The 21,113-nt window shown below is 44.8% G+C and overlaps 1 protein-coding gene across 7 annotated transcripts in view; it reads right to left on the reverse strand.

Moving 5' to 3' along the window:
• Positions 1 to 21,113, reverse strand: part of ATRX (ATRX chromatin remodeler) — a 643,287-nt gene that overhangs the window by 357,004 nt on the left and 265,170 nt on the right. For all 7 annotated transcript variants that reach the window (XM_033946347.1, XM_033946348.1, XM_033946345.1 and 4 more), the window contains 4 exons: positions 20,770 to 20,869; positions 10,944 to 11,037; positions 10,092 to 10,307; positions 2,940 to 3,081 (listed from right to left, as the gene is read on the reverse strand). In XM_033946347.1, coding sequence (XP_033802238.1) covers positions 2,940 to 3,081; positions 10,092 to 10,307; positions 10,944 to 11,037; positions 20,770 to 20,869 — 552 coding nt within the window. The remainder of the gene's footprint in view (positions 1 to 2,939; positions 3,082 to 10,091; positions 10,308 to 10,943; positions 11,038 to 20,769; positions 20,870 to 21,113) is intronic.

Below are 21,113 nucleotides of genomic sequence, written 5' to 3' on the forward strand. Positions count from 1 at the left end.
AGGGACTGTTTCATGGAACAGCTGGTCACGGAACCAACACGGGGAGATGCCACTCTTGACCTAATCCTCAACGAGCTAGGGGGACCTGCAAAAGAGGTGGCGGTGCTAGGACCCCTAGGAAACAGCGATCACAACATGATCCAGTGCAGGCTGGAAATTGGATCATCAAAGGTGAAAAGAACCACAGCGACAGCACTCAACTTCAAAAAAGGGAATTATGATGGCATGAGGAAAATGGTGGGAAAGAAACTCAACGGCAACGCAAGGAAGATGGAGTCCGTAGAAAAAGCCTGGTCCCTACTCAAGGGCACAGTGAACGAGGCACAGAACCTGTACGTCCCCAGGTTCAGGAAGGGGTGCAAAAAAAAGAATCAAACAAAAAACCCAGCGTGGATAACAAATGCAGTGAAAAAGGCGATAAGCGACAAGAAAGCATCGTTCAAAAAATGGAAAAAGGACCAAACAAAGGACAACCAAAAGGAGCACAAAGAACACCAAAAGGAGTGTCACCGTGTGGTAAGGAAAGTTAAAAGAGAATATGAGGAGAGACTGGCGGGGGAAGCAACAAACTTCAAATCGTTCTTCAGGTACGTGAAGGGAAAGCAACCGGCAAGGGAGGAAGTGGGGCCATTGGATGATGGAGACAAAAAGGGAGTGATAAAGGAGGAAAAAGAGATAGCTGACAGGTTGAATAAGTTCTTCACGTCAGTCTTCACGAGGGAGGACACATCCAATATTCCAGAACCCGAGGACATCGTAAATGGGGATCGGGATGAAAAGCTGGTCCAACTAGAGGTAAGTCAAGAGGATGTCCTCAGGCAGATAGACAGACTAAAGAGCGACAAATTGCCAGGTCTGGATGGCATTCACCCAAGGGTACTCAAGGAACTAAGGAACGAAATAGCAGAGCCACTTCGCCAAATATGTAACCTATCCTTAAAAACTGGAGAGATCCCGGAGGACTGGAAAATAGCAAATGTCACACCCATCTTCAAGAAAGGTTCAAGGGGTGACCCGGGAAACTACAGGCCGGTGAGCTTGACCTCGGTCCCGGGAAAGATGATGGAAGCACTGATTAAGGACAGCATCTGCGAACACATAGAAAACAATGGACAGCTAAAGTCGAGTCAGCACGGCTTCTGCAAGGGTAGGTCATGCCTCACAAACTTATTGTACTTCTTTGAGGGGGTAAACAGCCAGATGGATAAAGGGGAATCCATTGACATCATTTACCTTGACTTCCAAAAAGCCTTCGACAAGGTACCGCATGAGCGACTGCTTAAAAAGCTGTGGAAACACGGGGTGCAAGGGGAGGTCCACCGATGGATCAAGAACTGGCTGGCAGGCAGGAAACAGAGGGTTGGAGTAAAGGGCCATTACTCAGACTGGCAATGGGTCACGAGCGGAGTTCCGCAGAGGTCGGTGCTGGGACCGCTCCTGTTCAATATATTTATTAATGACCTGGAGGCGGGAACAAAATGTGAGGTTATTAAATTTGCGGATGACACCAAACTCTACAGCAGGGTTAAAACCACGGAAGACTGCGAAGATCTGCAAAGGGACCTAACGACACTAGAAGAATGGGCCAAAAAGTGGCAAATGAGCTTTAACGTAGGGAAATGCAAGGTCATGCATGTAGGGAAAAAGAGCCCGATGTTCAGCTACAAAATGGGGGGATCACTGCTAGGGGTAAGTAACCTTGAAAGAGACCTGGGAGTGATGGTAAACACAACTTTGAAGGCGTCGGCACAGTGCGCCACAGCCTCAAGAAAAGCAAACAAAATGTTGGGTATCATTAAAAAGGGTATCACGACCAGGATGAAGGAAGTCATCCTGCCACTGTATCATGCAATGGCGCGCCCGTATCTGGAATACTGTGTCCAGTACTGGTCGCCGTACCTCAAGAAGGACATGGCAGTACTTGAGGGAGTCCAGAGAAGAGCAACTAAACTGATAAAGGGTATGGAAAACCTCTCATATACTGACAGACTGAAAAAGCTGGGGCTGTTCTCCCTGAAAAAGCGGAGACTTAGAGGAGACATGATAGAAACCTTCAAGATCCTGAAGGGTATAGAAAAGGTAGACAGGGACAGATTTTTCAGATTATGGGGAACCACAAGTACAAGGGGGCACTCGGAGAAATTAAAAGGGGACAGGTTTAGAACAAACGTCAGGAAGTTCTTTTTCACCCAGAGGGTGGTGTATACATGGAACGCGCTTCCGGAGGCTGTGATAGGCCGGAGCACGTTGCAAGGCTTCAAAGAAGGTTTGGATAGGTTCCTAGAGGATAAAGGAATTGAGGGGTACAGATAGGAGTAGAGGTAGGTCATAGGGATAGTCAGGGACCATTGCTCAGGAAATGGGCCTGATGGGCCGCCGCGGGAGCGGACCGCTGGGTGAGATGGATCTCTGGTCTGCCTCAGCGGAAGCAACTTCTTATGTTTCTTATGTTCTTAAGGCTACAATGGAGGACTTCGGGGGCCGCATGCAGCCCTGGAGCTGTGTGTTGAACACCACTGCCTTAGGGCATCTAAGTACGGGAGGGGGGATCAAAAGACAAACCATTATTTTATGATAGATTGTATTTTGCCTGTCTCTATATATTTTACTTTTTTCTCCTGATGTGGGCTTGAATTTATCTTTTAATGTGAGATTTTGGATGTTTCTTTTTTGCTTGTTTTGTTGGTTGTCCTACTTTTTCTATAATACTGTATCAAAATTCACAATTAAAATTATCCCCCCCTCCCCCCGCAAAAAAACACCCCGCAAAAAACAAAACTGCTATCTTTATAGTAAGCTGAATGCAACATCCTGTATCATACCAGACAATACTCATGTAAAAGCTCCATTTTTAAACCCACATATAATACACCTGGTAAGTTTTCTTGAAAAGGAGAGTTGGATTTATGAATATTTCAGTAATGCAGTATAGTCCTTACCATCTACTTGATGAGGCTTTAGCTTTGTAACCATATTCCTATGAACTTGAACTAATGGCTCCTTGGTTTCTTCATCTTCATCTAGAACCAATTTGGTGGTTATTGGGCACTTTACAAGTGAAGTATCTTCATTCACTATCACCTACATGGAGACACCATTAGATATGATCACCATTTGTTCAACAACTCATTTTGGAGGTCTTCAACTTAAGGCTGGATGGAATATAAATGTGCAAAATTAAATTAAATTACTGTACCTGAATGTAATTTGCATTAAACTACTAACAAAAAAGGTATAAGCCTAATCCAAAAAGCACAGTTACTTACATAACAGGTGTTATCCAGGGACAGCAGGCAGAAATTCTCACATATGGGCGACGTCATCCACGGAGCCCTGGTACGGTCAGCTGCTAAAGTGTACATACACTTTAAGAACTTTAGAAAAAGTTTGCCACTGACCACACCACGCACGTGCGAATGCCTTCCAGCCCGATGTAGCTGTGTGGCTCCTCAGTTCAGTAAACTAGCTAAAAAGCCAACCAGGGGAGGTGGGTGGGTTTTGAGAATATCTACCCACTGTCCCTGGATAACACCTACTAAGGTAAGTAACTGTGCTTTATCCCAGGACAAGCAGGCAGTATATTCTCACATATGGGCGACATCCAAGCTAACCAACCAGAATAGGATGGTGGGAGAGTTGGCCTTTAAGAAAATAAGTTTTGTAATACTGCTTGACCAAAGTGCCCACCCCGTCTGGAATAAAATTCCAGAGAATAATGTGAAGTGAAGGTATGAACCGAGGACCAAGATTTCAGCAATAGGAGTCGGGTGGAGAAAAGCTACTGAAGCTACCATAGCTCAAACTTTATGGGCTGTGATACAACTCAAGTAGCAGCCAAGCCTGAGCATAACAAAAAGAGATGCAAGCAGCCAAACAATTGGAGAGCGTTCTCTTGGAAACAGGATGTCCCAACTTGTTTGGATTGAAAGAGACAAAAAGCTGGAAAGATGATTTGTGTGATTTAGTTATTTGCAAATAGTAAGCCAATGCTCATTTGCAGTCCAGAGTATGAAGGGCCTGTTCTCTAGGATGAGACTGATACTTGGGGAAAAAACTGGAAGAACAATGGATTGATTGAGATGAAATTCAGTGATGACTTTTGGTAAGAACTTTGGATGGTGGAACACTGTAAATGGTGGATCCGCCATTAAAGCTTGAAGTTCACTTACTCTGCGAGCAGAAATTAGAGAAATGAGGAAAACCACTTTACAAGTGAGATACTTGAGATGAGCCGAAGACATTGGTTCGAATGGAGGCTTCATCAATGTAGCAAATACCATATTAAGGTCCCAAACTACTGGAGGTGATTTGACATTGAAAAGTCCTTTCATGAATCGGGTAACCATAGGATGCATATTAAGAGGTTTTCCATCCACTTTTTGACAAAAAGCGGCAATTGCACTGAGATGGACTCTAATAGAAGTGGATTTGAAGCCAGAGTCAGGCAAATGAAGAAGATAATCCAAAACTGATGAAACATATGTGAATTTCGGATCCTAGTGTTCAATTAATTAATTTATTTATTTAGATTTATATCCCGTCCTCCCAGTAGCTCAGAACAGTCTACAAGTAAACATACACAGTAGAAGTAATTAGACAAATAAGATGTACAATAGGTTTAGATGCTTGGACATACAAGACTGTGCAGTATTTATCAGAGTACAAACAATTTTTCAGAGTACAGACAATTTATCAGAGTACAGACTAAGAGAGGACTATACTGAAATTTTGGGAGAAGTTAAATAGGGGAGAGAAGAGAGAGGTGGGGTTTAAGGGGGGGTGTAGACTGAGGGAGACCTTTAGTTGAAGAGGAGGGTCTTTACCATTTTACGGAATGTCAATAAAGAGTTCTGTTACCTGAGTTGGGGGGGGAGTTGATTCCAGAGATGTGGGATGAAGTGGCTGTAGGATCGTTTGCGGGCAGTTTCTGAGAGGAGGGACCTTCCAGGGGAAATGCATAGGCGTATTTCCGATTTTGAGCGGAGGGTGCGAGTGGGGGTGTAGATGGGAAGCTTGGATTTTATGTAGGAGGGGGTGGTGGCATAAATTCTCTTGTGGGCTACTGCTAGGGCCTTGAAAGCACAGCGCTGGCTAATTGGGAGCCAGTGTTCAGCGCGGAGTGCTGGGGAGACGGGATCATGGTACCAAACAGAAAAATGGGTCCATTTCTGAGTATAACACTATCATGTGACCGGTTTTCTGGAAGCATCTAAGATGTCTCCGACAGGTTGAGAGAATTGTAGATAGTTGAATTCAGCCCGAGAGATACCAAGCTGTCAGGTGTCAGACTGAAGGTTGGGGTGCAGAAGAGATCCTTGACTCTGCATGAGAAGAAATGGAAAAATTGGAAGAGGTATTGGCTCTTTGATACTGAGTTGAAGTAGAAGGGAAAACCATGGTTGTCTGGGCCACTGAGGAGCTATCAGAATCATGGTGGCAGACTCCTGCTTGAGCTTGACAAGCGTTTTCAGAACAAGAGGAATGGGTGGAAACGCATAAAGAAACTTGTGTGATCAATTCAGGAGAAAAGCATCCGCTTCTAGGCAATGAGGAGAATACAGCCTAGAGAGCAAAAGAGGGGTAGCTTGTGATTGTGGGGAGATAGATCTATTTGAGGAATCCCCCACTGAGAGAAGACGGACTAGAGAGCTGCTGAGTTCAGTGTCCATTCATGAGGTTGAAGAATGCAGCTGAGCTTGTCCGCTAAAGCAGTGGTATTCAACCCAGTCTTCAGGGACCACCTGGCCTGTCAGGTATTCAGGATATCCACAATTATTATGGATGACAGATTTTGAAAACCCAACTGGCCAGGTGGTCCCTGAGGACTGGGTTGAATACCACTGCACTAAAGAATTCTATTCCCCTTGAATGTAGACAGCTTTGAGGAAGAGGTTGCGAGGAATCGCCCAATTTCAAATTTTTTGAGCCTCTCAACAGAGGAGAGATCCTGTTCCTCCTTGTTTGTTTATATAGTACATGGCCATCCTGATTGTCCGTATGGACAAGGAGAACTTCATCTTGTAGAAGATGCTGAAAAGCTTTGAGGGCATTGTAAATCGCTCCGAGTTCCAACAGATTTATATGATGGTGTTGATCCCTGATGGACCAGAGACCTTGAATGTGCAGACCATCCAGGTGAGCTCCCCAAGCAAAGGTTGATGAATCTGTGGTTAGGATTTTTTGGTGAGGAGGTATTTGAAAGAGCAACCCTCTGGAAAGGTTGGAAAAATGCATCCACCACTATAGTAATCAAAGAGACACGGTGACTGTAATTTGTTGGGAAAGTAGGTTTAGAGACTGCGACCACTGTGATGCCAAAGACCATTGAGGGATTCGTAGGTGAAGCCTCGGAAAGGGAGTCATGTGGACTGTGGAGGCCATGTATCCTAGAAGAACAATCATGTGCCTTGTTGAGAGTGACTGAAGTTGGGTAACTTGATGGCAGAGTTGAATTAGGGTGTCCTGACGCTGTTGAGGAAGAAACACCCTGAATTGAATGGTATTGAGTAGGGCTCCAATAAACTGGAGCTTCTGAGATGGCTGAAGTTGAAATTTGGGGAAGTTGCTCTCAAATTCCAATTTCTGAAGGAATAATATAGTCTGTTGTGTTGCTAAGAGCACACCCTGAGAACAATCCTTGATGAGCCAGTCGTCTAGATAGGGAAAGTCTTGAAGGCCCTAAGACCTTAAGGCCAATGCCACTATCACCAGGCACTTGGTGAAAACTCTGGGAGAGGATGCCAGGCTGAAAGTCAGAACTTTGTATTGATAGTGGTGATGGTCCACTTGAAATCTGAGGAACTTCCTGAATGCTGGATGAATTGGAATGTGACTATAAGCTTCCTTGAGCAAAGCCAATCATCGTGTTCCAGAAGGGGATATAAAGATGCCAAGGATAATATTCAAAACTTTTCCTTTACAAAGAAATTTATGAGAGCCCCGAGATCCAATATTGGTAGAAGACCTCCTGTTTTCTTCGGAACAAAGAAATAGCGGGAGTAAAAACCGCTGTTCCAGAGGAACCTCGATGGCAATGAGGAAAGTAGAGAATTGACCTCCTGAAGAAGGGAAGACTGGTATGAAGCCCAAATATAGCAGACACCTAGGGGCTGAACCCGAGCTGATACAAATGTTATACAGGCTCGCCAGGCAGGTGCCCTGCAGCAAGGTTGGCATGCCCAGCTAGAGACCCAGAATACTGTCTGCAGCTTCTCCCAGGCAGAGCTGTCACAAAATTACTGGGAACCTATAAGGTACCCAAAGCCTGTAAGAAAAAAACATTAGATAATACTCTAAAATAACAAATTTAGCAGAGCAGATGAAAAGACACCTTCACAACTTGCTTGCTAAAAGAAAAATACTGGGGAGAGGGGACTGTGCTCGGTAATGGAGCGAGGCACAGTTGAAAATGTAGAGGTTGCCTTCTGAAAACCTCACAGGTGAAGATGCACTACTCACAGGTTTAGAACTCATGCTTTTTGCACTGGAAAGTACAGTGTTCTTCAACCTTTTTATACCCATGTACCAGCGGAAATAAAATAATTATTTTGTGGACCAGCAAACTACTAGGACTGAAATTTAAAAACCCCGTTTCCACGAGCTCGGACCCCACAAATTATCTGATCCCATCAGCACAAGCCTCAGTTATGATTTTATATTGAATGTAGTTTATTAAAGTATAAAAAGAAACAATATTCTATACAATTGTCATTTTATAAATACAAATAATACAGAGTAAGGATCAACATAACCCGTCTCCCCTCCCCTTCACATATATCCCCTCTACTATCAAGAAAACTGAATAAGCCAAATTATTACAGAATGCTACACAGAAATATCATGCTAACAGAATACCGCAGTTACACATGACAGGACTAGTGTTAGGAGTGCACTAGGGCAACTGCTCCATGGTCAGAGAGAACCCTAAACCAACTGGAAGCTAAAGAAGCACTGCCTGGGCTTTGCAGTCCCCAGTTATGTCTAACACCAGCTCTAGCAGGATATATATTTCAAATCTGATATATTCTAATCACAAAATAGAAATAAAATTATTTTTTTTCTACCTTTTGTTGTCTCTGGTCATCTTCTTTTCACTCTCTTCCTTCCAGCGTCTGCCCTCTCTGTCTCTTCAATCCATCATCTGTCCCTTCCATCCACTGTCTGCCCTCTCCCCCTTCCATATGGTATCTGCCTTCTTTTTATGCCCCTCTCCCCTTTCCATCCAGCTGCACCCCCCTTTCTCCTTTTTACATGATTCATTCTAGCTTCACTGCTCTCTTCATTTTTATCTCTCCTACACCAGATCTAGCATCTTTGTCCCTTTCTGCTTATTTCTCTGCTGATCCCCTTCCCATCATAAATCTCTACTTTCTCATTCCTATCTTTCCCCTTCCCCTCCTCTAATCTACCTGCCAGCTGTTTCCTTCCTTTTTTTCCTTTTTCCTTCCCTCCTCCTCCTGTCCTGCAGTAACTCTCTTCCCTTCCCCTCCTCCCCTCCCAGCAGCATCTCTCCTTCTCCATCCCTCCAGGTCCAGTAGCAGCTGTCCCTTTATTTTCCCTTGTCCAGCAGCTTCCCAGACTCCTTTCCCTCCTTCCCTCCCAGCAGTATCTCTCCTTCTCCCTACCTCCAGGTTCCCTTGTCCAGCAGCTTCCCAGACTCCAACAGTGGCTTTCTCCCCTCCCAGCAGCTCTCCGTACTTGCCAGCACAGCAATTCAATAAGGCGGCCTTGGGTCCTTTGATGGGTCGCGCTGCCATCTGAGGAAAGAGGAAATTGCATCATCAGAGGCAGCCGCAACTCAGCAAAAGCCCTACAGCTGCCTTAGTGAATCGCTGCGCTGGCAAGTACGGAGAGCTGCTGGGAGGGGAGAAAGCCACTGTCGGAGGCTCCCCATGATCTCGTTGGCCCTGCGCGGACTGGCAGGAAATTGCAGCTCATCAATCTCGCTGCAGACCAGCAGGAAATTGGGAAATTGCAGCTCGATCTCACCGGCCCTGCGCGGACTGGCAGGAATTTTCTGCGGACCAGCACCGGTTCATGGACTGACGGTTGAAGAATACTGCACTAGAGCATGTTTGCAGTCCAAGATATCAAGAGCTGCTTCACGTGGATGGAAATAAGAACATAAGAATTGCCGCTACTGTGTCAGACCAGTGATCCATCGTGCCCAGCAGTCGGCTCATGCCATGGCCCTTAGGTCAAAGACCAGTGCCCTAACTCAGTCTAGCCTTAGCTGCGTATGTTCTGGTTCAGCAGGAACTTGTCTAACTTTGTCTTGAATCCCTGTAGGGTGTTTTTCCCTAAAACAGCCTCCGGAAGAGCATTCCAGATTTCTACCACTCTCTGGGTGAAGAACTTCCTTACGTTTGTACGGAATCTATTCCCTTTTAAATTTAGAGTGCCCTCTCGTTCTCTCTACTTTGGAGACGGTGAACAACCTGTCTTTATATACTAAGTCTATTCCCTTCATTATCTTGAATGTTTCGATCATGTCACCTATAAGAACTATGGATTGGTTGAGATGAAATTCTGAAACATACATAGGCAGGAATTTTGGATGAGTTTGAATGACTACTCATGGTAGAATATTGGATTTGATACAAGTGCTTGAAGCTCACTCATTCGGCAGGCAGATGTGGGGCTATGAGGAAAATCTTCCAAGTCAGACATTTGAAGGAGTAGATCGACAGTGGCTCCAAAAAAAACTCACTAGATGCAATCTCTGCTCCACAGAGAAACAAAGACTACTGGTCCTATGTGCTCACATTGGGAAGGAAAGAATACATGCAAGGTGGGATGCTGCCAAAGGCTTCTTAAAGCTATAGAACACAGGGCTGCATCTGCTCCAGGCTTCATTGAATGATTTCACTCAAATGTTGGAAACCATGTCTTGCTTGTCCTCTGAGATGGCAAAAATTTCCTGATAGCCATTCTACAATATCGTTAAAAAAAGAAAGCAAGCAAAGAACTATAGGTAATAGGGAAAAAAGAAAAAGACAAGAGGATTTGATGAGTTGGTTAACTAAAACCCTGCACACTTAACTAGCAGCAGTTATTTTCATAGTCATAAAGAAAAGAGTTGCTAAAAATACCTCTCTCAACTTCTTCCTCTCTCGTTCTCTTTCTGCAATACGCTTCCTTCGCTCCTCCTCTTCTTTCAGAGCATTCTGAGTTTCTGTTCTGAGTTTATCAACTTTGAGAATCTTTCGTATCTTCTTCCTGCCTTTCCCAGGAGATTTTGAATCATCATCATCATCATCGTTGTCGTCATCATTATCACCTTCACCATCACCATCCTCAGAGCTGTTCTGTTAAAAAAAAAAAGAGTAATGAAATCTATTTCCATTCAAATAATAAGTGACAAAGGAACATATCTGGTAGCTCCAAAAAAGCAAACACTATAAGCTGAAAAAACATTCTATCCACATAGTACACAGGTTGAGCTCAACATCCTATCCAGCACTACTCGAGGTCAGCTCAACATATGGACCAGGTGAGGCCCTGGCCCAGGACACTGGTGATAAAAGGCGCCAAAATCCCAGTCCAGTGTACCTTCAAACTTCTAGAGGGATAGGTGTTGGACTGTGATTTTGGCACCCTTTTTCTTCAGTATGTTGACCCAGTGCCTCACCTGGCCCAGTAGGAGGGAGAGACTTGAGAGAGAGGACATCAGATCACAGGTGTTCAGGAGGGGAGACAGAACAGAGATACCAGATTGCAGGAGTGGGGAGTGCCAATGCAAAAGTTGCCTCAGAGCACTACAGTCCCCTTGAGCCAGCCCTGGCACTACAACTCTTCTTCTTGTGTCTACTACCAGATCATTCAACAGAAAAATCATTTATGATTGGTCAAATTTTAATGGATTGCAAACAACTTTAAACTGATTAATTTTCTCCGACATTCAACCAATCTTCCCCCATCTGCAAGCACTCTGAACAACTTACTTTGCTTTCACTTGAATCCTCCTGTACCTTTATACGTCGTCTTTTCTTCTTCTGTTTGTAACTTCTCAGATTTTCTTCTTCTTTTTTTGTGGCTCTGGAAAATTGAACAGCCTCAATGATAAAAACTATTTATAATCTTTGCACACTATATAGGCAGGTGTTCTGAAATATTAATATATCATCAAAATATATTACTACAAAAGAACTACATGTCCAATCCCCAAAGATCAGAAAGCCTCCCCAGCACTGACATCCAATTTCAGACCCATAGCAAGCATTCCCCTCTTCACAAAGATACAGGAAGGATTGGTCAACCTTCAACTAGTCAATTACCTAGACAAATTCAACCTCCTTAACGATCATCAATCAGGATTCAGAAAAGGATACAACACAGAAACTGTCCTAGCCTCCTTGCTGAACCACCTTTATGATCTCTTTAGCAAGGGCAAAAGCGCACTGATCCTACAATTAGATCTCAGCAGCGCGTTCGACTTGGTAGACCACGAAATCATGCTACTGTGCCTTGAAGCAATGGGAATCTCGGGAAAGGCAAAGAAATGGTTCCAAGAGTTCCTAACAAATAGATCCTACCGAGTAATCAGCAATGGAAACTACTCTAAACCATGGAAAAACCCTTCAGGCGTACCTCAAGGTTCCCCCCTATCCCCCACACTTTTCAATATCTATATCGCCTCCTTAGGTCACCTACTACAAAAACTAAATTTAATATACTACATTTATGCGGATGACATATCCATCCTCATACCCTTAAACGACATCACAAAAGAAATTATAGATAATCTCTCAAACACAATGACCGAAATCGATAAATGGACCACTAATTTCAAACTAAAACTAAACGCAGAAAAAACAAAAGTCTTTCTGGCTAGTCCCAATGACAAAATTACGAGAACATCGATAAAAATAAATAATCACGAATACGCAATTTCCAAAAACATAAAAATACTAGGCATCACTCTTGACACTCACCTAACTATGACCGACCACACAAACTCACTAGTGAAAAAATGCTTTTACACACTATGGAAACTAAGAACCATAAAAAAATACTTTGACCCTTCTTCATTCAGGTTGCTGGTACAGGCACTGATCCTATCCCTCCTTGACTACTGCAACATCATCTACCTAGGCATCCCACAAAAAACAATAATAAAACTGAGACTAATACAAAACACCGCCGTTCGCCTAATTTTTGGGCTAAGAAAAAACGATCACATCAGCCCCTACTACAAAAAACTACACTGGCTTCCAATAGAAGCGCGAATTCTATTCAAATTCGCTTGCACCTGTTTCAAACAAGCCTGGGGACTAGCACCTTCATACCTACAAACTCACTTCACCCTATACAACCCCACAAGAACGACCAGAAACAAAAACATCTTTGCATACCCAAAGATTACAGGCTGCAGATACAAATCCTTCTTGGACAGAACCTTCCAGTTCCAAGCGAACAGACAGCAAACCTGGCTGAAAAACCACATAAACGAACCAAACATGACTTATAATACTTTCCGCAAATCGATCAAAACCACCCTATTCGCTAAATTCATCGGCTAAAACGGTCCCCTCCCCACTAAGACCCCTCTCACGGATGTTCTAAATCTTTCAGACACTCATTACCCTTAGATCTCCAATTAATATGTAAGTTACCATTTAGACTATTGTACTACATCTAGTCTCTTTATTCGGTACTGTATTTAAACTTATTGTATGTTTTGAATTTGGACTCACTCTACTGTATTATATGTGAATTTATTGTATTGTATTAGTATTGTACTGTACTTGTTATTCGCTGAATGTCCAGCCTTCTTACAATGTAAACCGCCTAGAAGTCGCCTGACTATGGCGGTATAGAAAAATAAAGTTATTATTATTATTATTATTATTATAGAAAATTCAGATAAATCAAAGTAATAGAAATCAGTGGTGCAGAAAGGGTGGGAGGCCCCTTCCCCAAACCTATTTAGCATCCCCGATATGAGCAGCATCTCTAACCTGCTGCCTGTGCCAGCATCTACTCTCCTTCCGGCGTCACTTCTTAGTTGCAGGACCTGGAAGTGATGTCAGAAGGGAGTGCCGAAATCAGCACAAGGAGCAGGTTGGAGCTCCTGCTCACGCCACCAAAGAGATAGAGGCACAGTGGGGGTGAATTAAAGGCATGCATGAAGCTGGGGAGGAGTGAGAAGGAGCAGAGGGCAGAGAGGTGATGGCGCCCAAGGCAGTCTGCTCCCCCGCCTTTACTATGCCACTGATAAGAAATATTTATCCTTTGTATGAGCAAGAAGGAGAAATTAGGTTCTTACCTGCTAATTTACTTTCTTTTAGCTTCTCCAGACCGATATAGGAAATCTTACAAGCGGGTATATATCTCATCATGACCAGCAGGTAGAGACTGAAACAAAACTGTGGAATAGTACATAAGATGTACCTTCCCCTATTCCTATCAGTCTGCCGATAGCCAAGCAGATCTAAGAACTTGAAACAGAAATAAACAATACTCCAAACAGGAGTAATAACTAATATACCCAAATGCTGTTGGAAAATGCAGATATCCCAGAAAGAAATTGTCTCCACAGCTTGCCAGCCGAGCCACAGCTCCCCGGCCCTAGAAATATACTAGAACCCGCAACAAAAAACAAAAGCTGCCTGCACAACAGCCACAATAACACAACAATAGACAGGGTAGGGTCCTATACCAGTCTGGAAAAGCTAAAAGAAAGTAAATTAGCAGGTAAAAACCTAATTTCTTCTTCTTTACCACTCTCCAGACCGGTATAGGAAATCTTACAAGCAGGACATACCAAAGCAGTCCCCATCATGGGTGGGACCCCCGAAGAGCCGACACCAGAACACGATCATTGAACCACCGCATCCCGACGCACCTGAACGTCTACCCGGTAGTGTCTGACAAATTAATGTAAGAAAGACCAAACTACAGCCTTACAAATGTCCACTGGAGGCACAAGCGAAGACTCAACCCAAGAAGTTGCCTGATCCCTAGTGGAATGAGCCTTGAGAAATTCTGGAACAGGCTTCTTCTTAAGAAGATAAGGGGAAGCAATAGTCTCCTTGATCCAGTGCGCAATATTAGCCTTAGAAGCACCATCCCCCTGACGAGGACCTGCTAGAAGGGCAAACAGATGATCTGATTTCCGGATCTCCTGGATCCTCTGCACATAAAAGTGAAGAACTCAACTGACATCTAACTTACGCAACTGCTTCTACTCAGAAGATCCCTCCCAACTACCCAACACCGGAAGGACCACTGCCTGATTGACATGAAAAAGGAGAAACTACCTTTAGCAGAAAAGAAGAAACAGGCCTCAAGACAACCTGCTCCTTAGAAAACTCCAAGAAGGGAGCCCTACAAGACAAAGTCTGCAGCTCAGAAACACGTCTAGATGAAGTAATGGCCACCAAGAAGACCGCTTTAAGAGTAAGGTCTTTCAAAGAGCAGTTGCCCAACGGTTCAAAAGGAGGGTGCACTAGCACTGACAGAACCAGATTCAGATCCCAAGATGGAACAGAGGGTCGTACGGGAGGCTTGAGCAATTTGCCCGCCCACAAGAAGCGAATCACATCAGGAATGGCAGTCAACTCTGACCTTTCAACAACCCACGAAAGGCTGACAAGGCCACAAGCTGAACCTGGAGAGAAGACCAAGCCAGTCCCCTATTCATGCCATCCTGCAAGAACTCTAAGATGTTAGGCAGGGAAGCGTGAAAAGAGAGCACTCCACACGCATCACACCACTCCTCAAATAGACGCCAAACCCTCACATAAGCCCGAGAGGTGAAAGGCCTCCGGGACCCCAAGAGAGTTGCGATCACTTTATCTGAATACCCCTTCTTACCTAGGTGACACCTTTCAAGAGCCAAGCCATAAGACAGAAGGGACCCGGATCGAACATGGGAATGGGAATCTGCATAAGAAGGTTGTCCAAGAGAGGCAGAGGAAGAGGATCCACCACCAGATGCCTCACCAGATCCGCATACCACGGACGTCAAGGCCAATGATGCAGAGAAAAACTTTGCCCACTAATGGCCCCTCCGTTGGCCATAGTTAAACCAGAGCATCCAGACCCTCACTCTGACCGTCTCTGTGATGACTGAAGAAGCGGGGCATTTTGGCATTGACACTCATGGCCATCAGGTCCATCAGAGGCTGATCCCAAGACTGCACTATCAACTGAAAGTCCACAGGGCTTAGACACCACTCTCCGGGATCCAGCACGTAACAACAGAGGAAGTCTGCATGAACATTCTCCACTCCGGCTATGTGGGAAGCCGAGATGTCCTGAAGGTGGGACTCTGCCCAGGCCATGAGCAGAGCCACCTCCTGCGCTACCCGAATGCTCTTGGTGTCTCCCTGACGATTGATGTAAGCCACCGCCGTGCCATTGTCCAACAGAACTCTGACTGACTTGCCCGACAAGAAGGAGCAGAAGGCTAGCAGTGCCAGACGGACGGTTCTGGTCTCTAACACATTGATCGATCAGAACGCCTCCTCTGTGGATCAGATGCCCTGAGCTGAGTGACCTAAACACTGAGCTCCCCAACCGAAGAGACTGGTATCCCTGAGAAGCACCGTCCACTGTGGTTGATCCAGGCTCGTCCCCTGAACAAGATGAAAGGTCTGGAGCCACCAACGAAGACTGCAGCATGCCAAGCCTCGCAGAGGAACAGGAAGATCCAAACTGTGCCTCTGGGGCAACCACCTCCAGAGCAGAGCAAACTGAAGAGGACGCATGTGGGCCCGTGCCCACCTCACTACTTCTATGGAAGCCGCCATCGACCCCAAGACTTGAAGGAAATCCTGCACCAGAGGTTACCGGGACGCCATAAGGAGGCAAATCTGAGATTGCAATTTGCTTACCCGGGCCTCTGGAAGAAAGACCTTTCCCCAAGGAGGTGTCTAACAGAACCCCAAGGTACTACAGACACTGAGATGGGACCAACTGACCCTTGGAAAGGTTGACCACCCATCCCAGCGACTGGAGAAACTCCACCACCCGAGCCATAACCCGGGTGCTCTCCTGCAATGACTTTGCCCGAATCAACTAGTCATCCAGGTAGGGATGCACCAGAATGCCCTCTGACCGCAAGGCTGCTGTGTCGACCACCATCAACTTGGTGTACATCCGGGGAGCCGTGGCCAGGCCACAGGGAAGCGCAAAGAACTGATAGTGCTGACCCAAGATCGCAAAATAAAGGACGCGCTGATGGGAGGCCCGAATGGAAACATGCAAGTAGGCCTCCGTCAGATCAAGAGAAGTCAGGAACTCCCCTGGCTAAACTGACAGATTGCAGTGTTTCCATGCGAAAAGAGGGAATTCTGAGAGCCCTGTTGACCCCTTTTAAATCTAGAATGGGTCGAAAGGTCCCCTCCTTCTTGGGCACCACAAAGTAAATTGAGTATCTGCTGGTGCTGCACTTCTGAGGGGGCACTGGAACAACTGCTTTGAGATCTAGCAAGTGTTGAAGGGTCTGGCGAAAGGCCTGCATTTTCCATGCCGCCTGACATGGAGAGGATATAATATGATCTGACAGAGAGCGGGCAAATTCCAGAGCATAACCGTCCTGCACTACCTCCAGGTCCCACTAATCGGACGTGATCTCGACCCACTTGGGAAAAAATTTGTGCAGCCGGGCACCCACTGGAACCAAAGGGGGTGCCAGCAAAAAGTCATTGTGCAGGACAGGCAGCAGGAGAACCAGCGGAGGGATTCCCAGCCCCCCCGACATGCCCTCTGAAAGGACTGTATGTGCTGATAAAACCGACCCCAGGAAGACCCCAAAGCCAGGAAAGTAGCAGTCCCATGCCCAGGGCAATAATTGCAGAACTCCCGCAGATGCTGGGTGGGCATGGCCCTCAGGAAGGCAGGGCACCTTAGAATCCGGAGTCTGAACCAACTGGGTAATTTGGGAAGCTTAGTTTTGGACACAGAAGCCACCAACCAAGCATGAAGCCACAAGGTACATCGCGCGGCCATTCCAAAAGCCATATACTTGGCCGACATCCGCACCAAGTCACAGAAAGCATCCAAGAGGAAATAGGCAGCCATCTCAATCTTTGCCACCTCCTGATCCACTAAGGACCAATCAGCAGACTCACAAGCCAGGACACACTCAGCCCACTGAAACACAGCATGAGCCACCAGCCCCCCCACAAATAACCGCCTGGACTCCCAAGGCAGAGACATCAAAATTCTGCTTAAGAATGGTCGCCAACTTATGCTCCTCTAGAGTCCCATAAGGCAGAACTGCCCTCAACAGGCATGGTATGCCATTTAACAATCGCTGAGACCACCGCGTCCATAACTGGTGACTTTAAAGTAGCCATATCCCCTTCTGGGATGGGATGCAAACGAGCCATGGCACGCGCTAACCGAAATGGCGCCTCCGGCGTATTCCACTGCAGCAGTACAATATCCCGAATATCCTGATGCATAGGAAAAGAGTGGGAAACAGTACGGATCCCCCTAAGAGGGTCCCCCACATGCGGGATCTCCGGTGGCACTTCAAAATGCAGCACCGATGAGGCCTGCTGAATCAGGTCTGGTAGCTCATCCCTCTGAAAAAGGCGCAACCTGAGACCAGTGGCCATCCCCTCGAGAGGATCCTGGAATTCCTCAAAAGGGTCCAGATCCTCATCCAGGCTGACATGCTCCTCTGACCACCAATCCTCAACTCAAGCCACCCTCAGGCGCTTGGACGAGGGAGGAAGAGGGGATGCCAAAAGAGAAGAGGGAGGCAAAGCCACAGAGGGTGCGGAGGAAACCCCTCTCACCCCCCCCCCCCCCGAAACTCCCTGGGCGCACTTGGGACCCCCAGCCACCTGAAAATAGGCTCTGCACAATGCAAAAATTAAATTGGGGAGGGAAAAACCCCAGGGGTCCCAAAGTACTCTCTGCCACAGCAGGTAACCCAGCTGAAACCTGCCCCTGTTTTTCCAATACAGGAGGAAGGTCACCTGAGGTTGCAACAAAATGGAGGGTCCAGACTGTCCAGGGAAGAATGGAGGTGTGGACTAGGAGAGGGTTAGATAGGCAGTTGGTCTGATCCAATAGGGCGATACATATTCACAGCCAGGAGAATAGTCTAAGACACAGATACTTTCTGCATAAAACCCCCATGCTTTGGCAAAATTTTCTTTAGAGAAGCTGCGCCATACTTACAGAAATAAGCTGGCACTGTTTGTATGAGGTTTTTTTTCTCTCCGTTGTATATGTCCAAACTGATTCATTTCTAATTTGACAAATGCTGCTATAATACTTATTACTAGAATAAAAAGTTATTTCTTTGGAATATAATGTAATCTTGTGGATTTTATTTTTATTTTTGGGGTTTTTTTCCTTCACAACGGATCCCCAGCGAGGTAAAGTAAGCAGCCTTTTACTTCAGAAGCCTGAACTGTCCCAGCCACTAAAGTAGGCAAGCTGGCATCAGCTGTTAAAAAATTCAGCTGAGAGGAAGTCCCAAGCCGAACAAGCAGAAAGGGAATCCTTTTTACCCTTACCATCGGAAGCTGAGGAAAACCCTCCGTGGGCGGGTTTCCTCCGCGAGCTTCCCCACTGCTTCTAGCCGACTCGCGATGCACTAGCGGCGGGGAGCTCTGTGCGCCTGCAGTCCCTGCCAATGGAGCTCTACAACTGCATCGGCCTGTACACTGCTTGCATAGGCTGGCCGCGAGCGCCTCGCGTCTGGAGCCCAATGAGCACTTTTTCCCCTGCTAAAACAAAAGTGCCGGTTAGTAAAAAAATACAGTAAAATACAGCAAAGTTGTTCAAACCGGCACTACCTCAGGAGTTTTTTTGTTGTTGTACAGAACATACTCCACAGGCTCTCAAAGCAATATGCTTTGCTTGAATTAGGGGGCAAGGCTTACTGCTGAGGATCCTCTAAAAAAAATGTGGGGAGGTGGAAGAAAGGGAGGGACCCAGCACGAGACCACTGGGTTTGACACCCCCGAGGTCAGACGGACCCCCAAACCAAGCTCAATCCGGCCAAAAATGGGGACTAGAATTCCTAAACAAATTCCAACAAACCTACCAAGGGAAATGGACACAGCTCACTCACACCTGCTGGAGACTGAAAGAAGACTGATAGGAATAGGGGAAGGCACCTCTTATGTACTATTCCACAGTTTTGTTTCAGTTTCCACCTGCTGATCATGATGAGATATATACCCGCTTGTAAGATTTCCTATACCAGTCTGGAGAGTGCTAAAGAACAATGGTTCTCAAAACTGTCCTGGGGATCACCAGCCAGTCAGGTTTTCAAGATATCCCTAATGAATAAACATGAAAAATGCGTACATAATGGAGGTGACATATGCATATTCATTAGGAAACCCTGAAAGCCCAACTGGGCCCACAGGATAAGTTTGAGAACCACTGGGTTAGAGGGCACCCCAAGAGTCCAATGAGTTCAAATCCTTCCAGCTCTCAACTAATTTTCCCCTATCCCTTTGTGTTATCCCTAACTGTTTTCTTTTCTAAAATATTGTATTTCACCCTCTACCCTCTTGTTTTCCGTTTGTCTGTGGGTCTTGCCAATGCTTTAGTTTCTCGTTAATTATTTTAATTTTCAGCCTCAATTTAATTGTATTGTATATCGCCTAGAATATTAATAGGCAATTAATCAAATTTTTAATAAAACCTCAAAACCTTGAATAGTTTCCAAGCAATTTTATGTACTTGTTCATTATATTCAGTAAATAAGATTAAGTAATTACAGTCACCAGATTTTACAAGGCCTACTTCCTACTCTATCACCAATATACTCCAGCCTGGAACTCAGTTAACCCTTTTATACTTAATAGTAGATTAAACAAAAATATAAACGAACTGAAGCATGGGTAACAGCTGTGTAATTTTAAAGAGAGTAAAAATGTTAGGTAAAAATATTTACTGTATTTTCCAAGGAAACAGTCTGAAAAGTAGAGTAATTTCAGTGTAAACTGCCAAAACAGCCATTTTTATTTATTTTAAAAAAAAAAATAATAAATCATAAACCAAATATATACTTATCCATATAAGAACAAGTGTGTATGTAGGTTTATGTCTACTATAAATTTTCTGAGGCATGAAAAGAAGCACAAGAGGCCTTTAAGTTCTGAGCAACCAAATTTCTATTTATTGATGGACCCCACACGGGGCAAGTTTCAGCATACCTGCCTGCATCAGGGGTCATTCAGTACAATTCTCATGAGAAATCAATACAAATAAAAAATAGCCAGTCAAATGAAGCCAGGTAAAGGCTTTAGCGCAGCTGAAATGAAAGTCTACACAAGCGTGTTGTCCATTCACTGTTTAAACTTTCTAATTATAAACTTTCTGATATTAATAAATAGCAAACTGCCAACTTAGCAATCTAGAGTAAAATGTGACCTGCTGAGAGAACAGGTACTAAAAATGGGGTTATAAATAACAGAGATAAAAGATACAAAAGTTTGGAGGGATAAATTTGGATAACTTTTATTTTTGAAAGTTTTGTGTACTATAGGGTCAATAGAGTCAAAATGTTATCCATAATGTCCTATGTTAATACAGAAATATACAGTAGATGTGTTAAGTCTGCTATTTTTCAAATGCATTCATTCCCCCCACACACAAATAATAAAAAAAGTACTTTTGATAAATAGAATGGAACTCTCATTTTTTAAAATGTAAGTAGGCCATACTTGAGGTTGAAATTTTGCATTATATGCAGCATATACACCTCTATCTTGTGGTATAAATAAGTCACACACCTCTCTTTTGGTATCTTTTCATTTAGCAGGTTACAGATGTTTTTGTACATACCTTGTTCTAGGACGCTGCCCATCTTCTGAATCACTTTCACTCACAGTCTCACTAACACCGGATTCCTGGCACTCAGAATCATCAGAATCTTCACTGCTCACTGAAACATGATCAGCGTTACAAATTATGAGTAAGCAGACTAAGTTTCAGAACCAGCGGTGAACCTGAATTTCTGCTAATCAGAATACAAAGATGGCAAAATACAGATTTATCCAGTTTAACTATAAAATGTGTCAAGGACTTCTGCTGTACTGTTTAGAATCTCTGTCACATCTTCCACTCATATTACTGGGGAAGATGTGGAATAATCTTTTTAATGCATTACAAAGACCAAAGCAGAATAC

Source organism: Geotrypetes seraphini, chromosome 5 (assembly GCF_902459505.1).
Source record: "Geotrypetes seraphini chromosome 5, aGeoSer1.1, whole genome shotgun sequence".
NCBI classification, from domain to species: Eukaryota; Metazoa; Chordata; class Amphibia; order Gymnophiona; family Dermophiidae; genus Geotrypetes; species Geotrypetes seraphini.